The 12,427-nt window shown below is 40.2% G+C and overlaps 2 gene segments (V, D, J or C); both read left to right on the top strand.

The window, feature by feature from the left end:
* LOC120033244 overlaps window positions 1-262 on the top strand; it is a 2,313-nt gene extending 2,051 nt beyond the window's left edge. The window contains 1 exon segment of the C gene segment in view: window positions 1-262. This exon segment is cut by the window's left edge and continues 225 nt beyond it. Coding sequence covers window positions 1-95 — 95 coding nt within the window.
* A 7,902-nt stretch (window positions 263-8,164) lies between these two features.
* LOC120033243 lies at window positions 8,165-10,401 on the top strand. The segment is given in 3 exon segments: window positions 8,165-8,209; window positions 9,375-9,480; window positions 9,993-10,401. Coding segments are annotated over 3 exon segments (471 nt in total).
* Window positions 10,402-12,427: the final 2,026 nt, after the last annotated feature.

Raw genomic sequence — 12,427 nt, 5'->3', positions numbered from 1 at the left:
AGTGGAGGAAGGCTGGCTCAGTCACCTGTGAGGCCACCCTAAAGGACCAGACCCCCGTCACTCACACACTGGAGCCACACCACTGCTCCCAGTAGACACCCTGCACACAGAGAACACCTACCTATCTGTCATTCTGTCATTCTAAATATCTATCTAGAGCTTCAACCCTGGTCATCAATCTGGGATTCTGCATCTTTAAATCTGTACCTGGGTTTTATTGATTTAGGTTGGAAATGTTAACAAAATAAAATACTTTGTATTAATGTCAAACAAGGTGTCCCTGATTTTTATTATGTAAAGAAATAGAAGTGAATATCTGTGGACTTGTGGATGTTAAACAAAGACTAAACTGCTCTGTAACAACATGAACATTAGAAGGTTGGTAGGGGGTGAGGGAGGGAGGGTAGGGGGTAGACCCCCTTGGGACAGTGAATATCTGGGGACAGGAGCAGAACCACATCATCTGACCATTATAGACATGGTAGAAGGTTATGGGATATTGCTTGTTGGTCATGATCGTGACTAAACTATTTGATGTATTTGAGATTCATGTGTGAGTTGTAACCAGATGTTTGAATGGTGGTAAAGTGGTGGTTATAAATATCTGGGAACAGAGGTGCTCTATTCTGGGAACCACATTATCTGACCATTTGTGGTAAAGTGGTGGTAATTAATGCTTGGTGATGTCGTATAACCAGGACCTGAGTTGTGAGTTCAGTGAACCAGTGTTTCATGTCATAGTCTGTTGTTCCTCAACACCTGCAGTAGGTCCCAGCTGCAGCAGTACAGTCTCTGTGCAGTCTGACTGAGGGAGGATTTTGTATGACTCTAAATCACTGTGTGAACACCGAGCTGCCATAATAACCCATACCATAGTAATCTCCTGCATCTTCAGCTAGGAAACCAGTGATTGTAAGAGTGTACTCAGTACCTGATCTACTGCCACTGAATCTAGATGGTGTTCCAGACTGAAGGGTTTTTACTTTATAGATGAGGAGTTTAGGAGCCTGTCCAGGTTTCAGCAGGTACCAGCTCATATCATCACCAATACCTGAACCTCCTGTAGCACTGAGAGACACAGTCTTTCCCAGACTAACAGACTTTGATTCATCAGCTTGATTCAGGAAATTATTTGCAGATGACTCTGAAATGTTACAGTGGATAATAATATTTGATTAGTCACAATAATCTAAATAAAGGCATCGGAAACTTGTACAAACAGTAGCAAACTACTGTACTCAAATCTTCTCTGTTTCTTAACAGATGCTGTCTTAATACGACCGTTCAGAAAGGTCAGAGACGTTCTCACCCTGAGTCAGGAACCCCAGCGTGATCAGCAGTGGAATCAGTGATATCATCATCATCCTCATCTTCATCATCATCATAATCTGTGTCTCTGAGAAGACTGAACAGACTGAACCCAATGCTGCTAACACTGAAGTCTTAAAGTGTCTGGACCAGTGAGATCTCAACAGCTATGCAAAACAGCACTCTATAGGCTGCTGGGTGTGTGAAACAGAGAAAGGGGAAGGAGAGAGAGAGACAGATAGAGAGAAAGACAGAGAGTGAGAGAGTGACTTATAACGCTCATATCTGATATTTTGCTGTTAGCCGTGAGTCATTCCATCCTAAGGAGAATTTCATTTAAAGGATGATAACTATGATAACACCCCAAAATCAAAGTTTGTCAGACATTATTATATTATACCTCCATTATATCTACATAGTCTTATGTTAAGATGAGTCCAAATTCCATTTGATTTCAAGATGAACCTCCCACTGGTATACCATTCCTCAAATGTTAATTGTCTGAATATTAGACTTCACAAAATGTAATGGTACCTGTTTATCAATTTCTCTGATATTTTCAGGTTGATGGCACCCTCTTGTGGTAAAGTGGTGTCATGCTGAAGTTCAGTTCAGACCAGAATATGATAGTGAATTCTAGATGGAGAAAACCAGTTTCTGCGTAGGGAAGATCTCAATTGAATACTCCTCATGTCCTCTCTCTTCACCTCCTTCTCAAAACCCATTGGAGGAGAAGGTCAGAGGGGAGGGACATCTGTTTTTTCTTCCAATGGGTTTTGAGAAGGAGACGAAGAGGGAGGAGAGAGGACTCAACAGGGTGGGGAATCCTAAGGGTTAGGGAAAGATCAAATAATTCCATCCAGGTCATCAGGAGGGATCAGCCATTGAAATATACTCGGGAGCAAACATTTCATAACTGCAGGTGGTAGTAAATCGCCTACCTGTTCAAACAACACATTCTAGGTGTACATGCCGTACACACTTTATCAATCTCTCATTCACAATTTGACAAGCACTTGATAATGCTTCGAATTTCACGGCAGCATCCCCTGTGTGTGGCCATAATGCACTCCCCCAAAAAGCCATGCCTTTTGCGGCCCGTGGCCATTGTGCCCTTGGCCCGGAGTGCTGCGTTGTGCCCTTCTCCTTGGGTGCTACACGCTCTGAAGCACCTCTCACTCACATGGCTCTACATTATGTGATCAGGTCTTTCTCACAGGCTACAAGTGAAGACAGACACATTGGGGACGCAACTCAGAACCCTCCAATTCTGAGTTGCATATTGAAGAAATTGGAAGAACTGTCCACATTTACTTTCGTCAGCCCACAAGATGAGTAGGACTAACGAACAGCAAAAGCACTAGCCTATGTCAATCTACTATCCCCCGTAGTGCAAAAGTTGACCTATTCTATTCCATGCGAGAAATAAATATTCCAAACATAGTCTTGGACAGTTGTGGGATGCGATAGATCCCAAATTAATACAACCACTAGTATCAAAAACACTTTTTTACACAATGTGGCTGACGCAACAGATCAGAACATTTAGCTATAAATGTTGATAAACTATTTGGCTAGTTGTTCACGTTAAAAGCGCAGCAATGTACACATGGCAGTAGGCTATAAGCACAAATGTTCCATTAGCGGTAAAACACCCTTATTAAAAGTGACCGCAAATGCGATTATCCATGTAATGCTTTTATTTCAAAGGTATATTTTTATGGTGAAAATGATCTTCCCCAAAATTAAAACTCACACGCTGCTTATGTATGCCAGTCTGGCTCTACACCCATTGCATAGCGGATTAATGTGCTTAATTTTAAGAAGTTATTTGTCCACTTTAGTTGTGATACAAACCTTATCAAAACATATAGGCCTATGGTCTAGGCTACATGAGGTGTGCGATTCGAAAAGTTTTTTAAAAATGTATTGTTTCTTGCCTTATGATGGGCATATAGTGATAATACATAATTCACAAGTGATAGGTTAATATTGTCACCCATCAGACTAGTCTTGATTTAATCTTGTCTTTACATATACTAAATAATAAATCTGTGAAATTTGTTTTGATTTAGAAAGGACAATTATCATGGACGTGTCTAGAAACATGGGCAGCGGGAATAAAATACATGTCATCTATGCACTTAAATAACAAAAACGCTTTCCTGTGGTTCATTTTCCTGCCAGCCAGGTAGGCTATACTCCTGTTGTAAAGAGAAGCAATGTGCTTAATATTAGTAAAGTTGAGAAATAAATATGGTAGGCCTAGCCTATAGAAAGCTGATGGGATCCTCCTCTTTTTAATAGAGGCCATCACTCTGTTTTCTCAAGCAATTGCATAGCCAACAGAAAGGTTGCGCAACATGAGCTCATGGGCTCTCGTGACGTGTTTGATTAGATTGATGTTAGAGTGATTACAAGGACAATAGAGTGCTGAGTACCAGGCAGTTTGGTAGGCTACTATTGATCAGCAGCATCAGAGCTCAGAGAAGCCTAATTACAATGACTAAACAGTCACGTGGAATTTGACTGCCTTCATGACTTTTCACATTTTATTGTTACAAAGTGGGATTAAAATTGATTTGTCATTTTTGTCAACAATCTATATAAAATATTCTGTAATGTCTGAATGAAAAATCATATTTTCTTTCCGAAAAATTCATAACTAAAATAGAGTCGTTGCATAAGTATTCAGCACCTTTAGTTAGTCGAGCCTAATTTAATTCAGGAGTTAAATTGGGCTTAACAAATCACATAAAAAGTGACATGCACTCACTCTGAAAAAATAGAGGTTGACATTATTTTTTAATGATTAACCCTTCCTCTGTCCCCCTTACATACATTTACATGTTACATATTAGGCATTTAGCAGCTGCTATTTTTCAGAGTGACTTACAGGAACATTTAGTGTTATGTGCCTTGCTCAAGGGTACATCAACAGATTATTCACCTAGTTGGCTATGGGATTCAAACCAGTGACGTTTCGGTTACTGGCCCAACACTCTTAAGTGCTAGGCTACCTGCCACCCAGCTCTATGGCCCATTAGTCAAGTATTGAATTTCATCCACAGATTCGACTACAAAGACCAGGGAGGTTATCGAAAAGCCTCATCAAGAAGGGAGTAACAATAACAGATCAGACATTATATATCTCATTAAGCAAGGTCAAGTTAATAATTATGCTGTGGATTATGTATTAAGCCACCCAGACACATCAAAGATACAGTCGACCTTCTGAACTGAGCTGCAGGAAAGGAATGAAACTGCCCAGGGATGTCACCATGAGGCCATTGGTGATTCTACAGTCTACAGAGTTTAATGGCTATGATGGGAGAAAACTAGAAAGGATCAACAACATTGTAGTGAATCACAACAGTGACATTAATGACAGATTGAAAAGAATACAAATATGCAGAATATGCATCTTCTATGTAACAAGGGACTAAAGTAATACTGTATAAGACACAGAAAAGGAATACACTTTTTGGCCTAAAGCCTTATGTTTGGAGCAAATCCAACACATCACTGAGTAACAGCCTCCTATTTTTCAAGCATGGTGGTGGCTGCATCATGGTATGGGTATGCTTGTCATTGGCAAATACTGGGGAGTTTTTCAGGATACAAAGAAGCGGAATGGAGCTAAGGACAGGTAAAATCCTAAAGGAAAACCTGATTCAGTCTGCTTTACACCAGAGACTGGGAGAGAAATTCACCTTTCAGCAGGACAATAACCTACAACACAAGGCCAAATCTACACTGGAATTGCTTACCAAGAAGACAATGAATGTTCCTGAATGCCCAAGTTACAGTTTTGACTTAACTCTGCTTGAAAATCTTTGGCAAGTTTTGAAAATTGCTGTATAGCCATGATCCCCAACATCTTGATAGAGCTTTGAGAATTTTGTAAAGAAAAAATTGAAAATATTTCACAATTCAGGTGTGGAATGCTTCTCAGAGACTTACCCAAGAAGACTCAAAGCTGTAATCGATGTCAAAGGTGTTTCTAACATGTATTGACTCAGTGAGCGGAATAGTTATGCAACGATAATATTTTAGTTTTAACATTTGTATTAATCTTTAGAAAAATATAAAAATGTTCTTGTACTTTGACATTGGAGTATTTTGTGTAGATTGTTGAAAAAAAAAGTTTCATTAAATCTATTTTAATCCCACTTTGCATTACAATAAAATGTGAAGAAATCCAAGGGTCCTGAAAACTTTTGCAAGGCCCTTTATTGTGTGGTGGAATATTCTATTCAAGTGAGAGACACTTTGTAATTTATTCAAACAATCTTCATTCAATATCGATTAATTACTACAATAATGAAACCGTCGACCGAGAGTCTAACTGATAATTAAAAAACAGAGACCTTAAATAGGACCTAAAAATGTTTAGTCATCCTGTTCCAACTTCCCAAAAGCTACCATGGTCCATTTCCTGGTTATCTTAACGGGATTTTGTCTTACCCCCAACCCCGGCTTAGTTTCCCAGGTGCCAGGATGAGACAATGAGACATTGTTCTAAAGTCTTCCAGGCCATCTCTGTCTCGGGTCACACACACCACATCTTGTCTATGGAATGCCAGCTTTAGGTTTTTATCACCAAGCCATTGTCAGCTCAAGCAAATCCCATTTCCTTAACCATACGTCCAGACTAACTACAGGAAGCTAGAGTGGAAACCATCTCTAACAGTTGCCAGCCCAAGGCCTTACTCTAGTTCATAAAACAACCATTTGGTGCAAACATAACAATCTTATAATTATGCTACCACATTTGCCATGGAGCAGAGAGAAACATCAGTGTTTTTAAAGCTAATCTCATGTTATTCTACACATTTTCCAATGAGGCTGTTTGCTAGTTCCTAGTTTCCTGCAGTTCTAATTTTCTTTGCCTTATGTGTTTATATCCTATCTGAGGGTGGTGTGACGTGGGACCCAGGTGCAGAGAAGAGACCAGATGAGGAATCAGTGGTTAAGTATAAACAAATACTTTACTGATAACCGGTAGCCAAAGGATCACAGTAACACTGGAAAAACAATAACATCTCAAAAACTCACTCATGAACCAACCACACAGAGTAAACAATTCAAGCTTCTGCAAAGGAAAACAGAAAACACACCTCTTTTAACAGGGAGATCATCATGAGTAATAGGACACACCTGAGTGTCATTAATGTCTCTAGGACGGTCTCTGCTGCCCTCTGGTGACAGGTGGAACCATGACAGGTGGCGCGACCATAGAGCTTCATTCAAAATATACAGGTAAAGACAAGAGGATTCTAATATCGCATCACTCTTTGAAATTCATGGGACCAGCGTTGCTAGTTAAAAACGGCGCTAGTAGTTTCCAAAGGAGCTGCTCCCATTAATTTGTTTATTTTCGAATGCTTCCGCATGGAATTACTTCATTGTCTCATACTTCCCATATTCAACCTAGCCATAGAGATCCTATTAAATTACTAGAGGGCCTGTGTCATCAACCCTCAAAGTTCCAGAATGGGATGAAAATGGCAGCCATTGTGGTCAGGGAGAAATCCAAACCAGCCTAATTGGAATGAGGTATAATCCTGATTTTACTTATGTATGAAAATAAAAGTAAGGCATGTGAAATATCGGAAATTAGGTAATAGAATTATTGTCAACCTAAAATATTGTCAGATAATCATAAATACAGTTTATATGGGGTTTAAACAAATTTTCTGTAAGTAGCCTCTAAAATATATGTAAACAGACCATAAATGTCTAAATTGTTATTTTCTTGTAAAGCTGAGAGTTCTATTATATGACGCAATATCAGTACTTGTTGCATTTACAACTTGTCTAAGTCCCATCATCAACTGATTTCAGACAGTGTCTGGCTGTGGATTGACTGCATTGTTTAAATGGAAGTTAATTTGAAAAATGAATGCAATCAATTCCTATAAAAATGTCTGACTAGCTAGTTAACAAAAATACAGTGCAGATACATTCTTAAAATTCATTATTTTACACAATATCTTATCCAGGGTTGGGTAGGTTACTTTCTAACAGTTAATAATTACCTGTCCAAAATTGTAATCAGTAACGTAAATTTTGGATTACACAAACTCAGTAATGTAATCTGATTACATTCAGATACTTTTAGATTACTTTCCCCTTAAGAGGCATTAGAAGAAGACAAAAATGTATGTATCAATTAAACCACATCTATTACAGGATAAATCAATGTTAAAGTTTACATAGCTGGCCATATATGGATGTTAAACTTTACTTTATGGGTTGGTTATGTGTGTCATGTGTTCTGTAGTGACTGTTTGTTGTATGTGTGTTCTGCTGTTTCATGCTCTCTCTCTCTCTCTCTCTTTCTGTCTCTGTCTCTCTCTCTCTCTCACACTCTTTCTGTCTCTCTCTCTCACTCTTTCTGTCTCTCTCTCTCTCTCTCTCTCTCTGTCTCCTTCTCTCTCTCTCTCTCTCTCTCTCTGTCTCTCTCTCTCTGTCTCTCTCTCTCTCTCTCTCTCTGTCTCTGTCTCTGTCTCTCTGTCTCTGTCTCTCTCTCTCTCTCTCTGTCTCTGTCTCTCTCTCTCTCTCTTTCTGTCTCTCTCTGTCTCTCTGTCTCTCTCTGTCTCTCTCTCTCTGTCTCTGTCTCTCTCTCTCTCTCTGTCTCTCTGTCTCTGTCTCTCTCTCTCTGTCTCTCTGTCTGTCTGACCCCCTGGGGACAGAACTTCTCTATTCTGGGAGAAGCAAAACCATCCCACCCTGACCATGCAAATCAGGGCTGCATTCAGTGAGGTGAAACATTTAGAACATGAACGATATAAATGTAATGAATAAAGCTAACTCTCCATGTTCTTTTTGACAGATAATGATGTCTGACACAATGAATTTCTATCTGAACATTCCAGAGCTGAAGGTCAATGGTGTGGTAGTGAAGTGGTGGTTTCTATATGGAGGTGAAGTAATGGTTATGGTTGTGTAGAGGAGGTGGTTGGATGAACTATGATCCTGTCGTGAGTAACCAGAGTAACATTGTCCTGGTGTGGGACTATCTAATGGTGTGTGAGGATCTCAATTCTGTGTTCAGCGGACCAGCTTTCAATGTCATAATCTGTTGTCCCTCAGCACCTGCATTAGGTCCCAGCTGCAGCAGTTCAGACTCTGTGCAGTCTGACTGAGGGAGGTTTTTGTAAGACTTTAAATCACTGTGTGAACACTGGACCACTGTGTTAAATCTGACAGATGTAAACTGCTGCATCTTCCGTATGAGCTCCACTGATGGTCAGGTCACCTCCTCTACCACTGAATCGAGCTGGAAGCCCTGTGTATATCAACAGTGTAGGAGCTTCTCCTTTTCTCTGCTGATACCATGCTCTGTGACAACTTCCATCTGAATATATTGTAACTGCAGGATTGGTTGTACAGGTCAGAGTGATGGTGTCTCCTGGAGAAAATGAAACTTCACGAGGCTGAGTCACAGTATACTGGCTGCTGGATCCTGAAGACATAAAATAATACAATAAGTCACATATTCCAGATAAGGTTTAATATTTTACAATGTAAAAGTAATGCAGGTTCTGTTATTGACACAGTGGGATTGATATCAAAGATGCTATCGAAACTAATGATTAATAATTCCAGTTAAAGGGTTCTTAAATGTCACAGACCTTTGAGGCAGCACAGCTGACCAGTGTACAGATGAAGACGCTGAGTCATGGATGCCGTGGTTTCTGTTGTGTTGAAGGACGGATCTCAGTCATAAAGTGTGAAACTCACAGGGCTATAAACACTCCCAGAGCACTGAAGCATGACCTGCCAATGCAAAGCACCTCCTCTTTGGAAATACCCGACCTCAGGACAGATGATGAAACAACCTTAAATCTGTGGAAGGTCTGAAATTGACTACTTCTTCTTGTACTTAGTGAGTTTGTCAGAGATATTACACATCTCCAACATTTATATTTTATAGTCAGGGGGGAAATCAGCAAAAAGTAATAATCTAAAATATCAAGCTAAATGAATTTGAAAGTTATGACATGTATGTGGTGTTATTGACAGACAATCAGTGGTGGGGTTGAATGTGTGTTGTGTAGAGAGTTACTGGTGTGTGTAAAGAGCAGGAGGTTTTTGTACGGCTGTTCAATGAGTCTGTATCACTGTGGTACATTTTCGGTGGAGGCACCAAACTCATCGTTGACTGTAAGTACAAGAGATCTATCTTTTTTATAATATATTGTGGAACATTTATAACGTCACAAAAAGGGATAATTAAGAAATATTTGTAGTTTTAATGTACTTATTTCAGATTATTTGCAATGTTTCCATATGCTCTGAAGATCATTCAAGGACAAAAACTTCATATACCAAATATCTGTAATAATAGTTTTAGTGTTTGATGTCTTCAAAAACACTAAACTAGTTCAGCTTCAGTATTAAACGTTTTATATTTTAATTATGCAAGTTTAATTTCTGTATAGTAATTTAACACACCACTGACTGGTGTGTTTTCATGCTTCATAGATGTTCTTGGAGGGAACTGAAAGAGACATTAGAAGATATATAAATAACCTGCCATTTTCACTGACACTGTGCTATTTATACAGTGTCATATTTTTTCTTCATATTTAAGTGGTTGAAAGTTCCTCAAGGTTCTTGTCAAGTTTAACCCTTACATGTCATCTCTCCTTTCCCCCTCATCTTCTCTCTCCTAGTGGGTGTGATACCTCCCTCCCTGACCGTCCTACTCCCCTCCAGTGAGGAGCAGGACCAGGGGAATGTGGCCCTAGTGTGCCTGGCCAATAGGGGCTTCCCGGGGGGCTGGAAGCTGGGTTGGAGGCTGGGGGCCGGGGGGGCCTTGCAGGGCAGCCAGAGCCTGGAGGTCCTGGAGAAGGACGGCCACTACAGCTGGAGCAGCAGCCTCACCCTCCCCACTGACCAGTGGAGGAAGGCTGGCTCAGTCACCTGTGAGGCCACCCTAAAGGACCAGACCCCCGTCACTCACACACTGGAGCCACACCACTGCTCCCAGTAGACACCCTGTACACAGAGAACGTACACACTATCATTATAAATATCTATCTAGATGTTCAGCTCTGGTCATCAACTTGGGATTCTGCATCATGAAATCTGTATGTGTAGATTTTATTGCTTTTGCTTCTAGATTAGAAATGTTAACAAAATAAAATACTTTGTATTAATGTCAAACAGGGTGTGCCTGATTTTTATTATGAAAATAAATAGAAGTGAATATTATAGACATGACAGGGGTTATGGGATATAGTTGTTGGTTTTGATCATGACTAAACTATTTGGTGTATTTGAGATTCATGTGTGAGTTGTATCCAGATTTTCTGTAGGGTGGTAAAGTAGTGGTTATTTATGCTTGGTGATGTCGCATAACAAGACACTTGGTTCTGTGTTCAGTGAACCAGTGTTTCATGTCATAGTCTGTTGTTCCTCAACACCTGCAGTAGGTCCCAGCTGCAGCAGTACATTCTCTGTGCAGTCTGACTGAGGGAGGTTTTTGTATGACTCTAAATCACTGTGTGAAACCCTCTGTGCCTCCATAATAACCCATACCATAGTAATCTCCTGCATCTTCAGCTTGGACACCAGTGATTTTAAGAGTTTACTCAGTACCTGATCTAATGCCACTGAATCTAGATGGTGTTCCAGACTGAAGGGTTTTTACTTTATAGATGAGGAGTTTAGGAGCCTGTCCAGGTTTCATCAGGTACCAGCTCATGTCATCATCAATACCGGTTGAACTTGCAACAGCTTTGATAGACACGCTGTCTCCCAGACGAACTGACTTAGATTCATCAGCTTGATTCAGGACACGTTGTGCAGATGACTCTGAAATTGAAACGGAGAAATTAGCTTTGAGTTGTCTTGAAAATCCATATAAAAGGCATTGAAAAAGTTTTCAATTTTCAAACATGTACAGCCCATTAAAACCAGTAGACCATAGGGAGAGATGCTGAGAGTATCTCACCCTGAGTCAGGAACCCCAGTATGATCAGCAGTGGAATCAGTGATATCATCTTCATCGTCTTCATCGTCATAATCTGTGTTTCTGAGAGGAGTGAGCAGACTGGACACAACGATGATAACACTGCAGTCTTGAGTGTCAGGAGCAGTGAGGCTCCACAGCTATGCAAAACACCACTCTATAGGAAAACACACACCTGCTGGGTATAAGAAACAGAAAGGGAGAAAGAGAAGAGCGAGAGAGACACAGGAATAGAAACAAATAGAGAGAGAGATACAGTTGAAGTCGGAAGTTTACAAAATACCTTAGCCAAATACATTTAAACTCAGTTTTTCACCATTCCTGACATTTAATCCAAGTAAAAATGCCCTGTTTTAGGTCAGTTAGGATCACCAATTTATTTTAAGAATGTGAAATGTCATAATAGTAGTAGAGAGAATGACTTATTTCAGCTTTTATTTCTTTCATCACATTCCCAGTGGGTCAGAAGTTTACATACACTCAATTAGTATTTGGTAGCATTGCCTTTAAATTTTTTAACTCAGGTCAAACATTTTGGGTTGCCTTCCACAAGCTTCCCACAATAAGTTGGGTGAATTTTAGCCCATTCCCCCTGACAGAGCTGGTGTAACTGAGTCAGGTTTGTAGGCCTCCTTGCTCGCACACGCTTTTTCAGTTCTGCCCTCAAATTCTATAGGATTGGAGGTCAGGGCTTTGTGATGGCCACTCCAATACCTTGACTTAGTTGTCCTTAAGCCATTTTGCCACAACTTTTGGAAGTATGCATGGTGTCATTGTCCATTTGGAAGACCCATTTGCGACCAAGCTCTAACTTCCTGACTGACATCTTGAGATGTTGCTTCAATATATCCACAATTTTCCTCCCTCATGATGCCATCTATTTTGTGAAGTTCACCCGTCCCTCCTGCAGCAAAGCACCCCCACAACATGATGCTGCCACCCCTGTGCTTCACGGTTGGGATGGTGTTCTTCGGCTTGCAAGCCTCCCCCTTTTTCCTCCAAACATAACAATGGTCATTTTTGCCAAATAGTTCTATTTTTGTTTCATCAGACCAGAGGATATTTCTCCAAAAAGTACGATCTTTGTCCCCATGTGCAGTTGCAAACCGTAGTCTTGCTTTTTTATGGCGGTTT

This window comes from Salvelinus namaycush, chromosome 40 (genome assembly GCF_016432855.1).
Source record: "Salvelinus namaycush isolate Seneca chromosome 40, SaNama_1.0, whole genome shotgun sequence".
Classification (NCBI taxonomy): domain Eukaryota; kingdom Metazoa; phylum Chordata; class Actinopteri; order Salmoniformes; family Salmonidae; genus Salvelinus; species Salvelinus namaycush.
The sequence above is the reverse complement of the archived record's forward strand: the minus strand, read 5'-3'. Positions and strand labels throughout refer to the sequence as shown.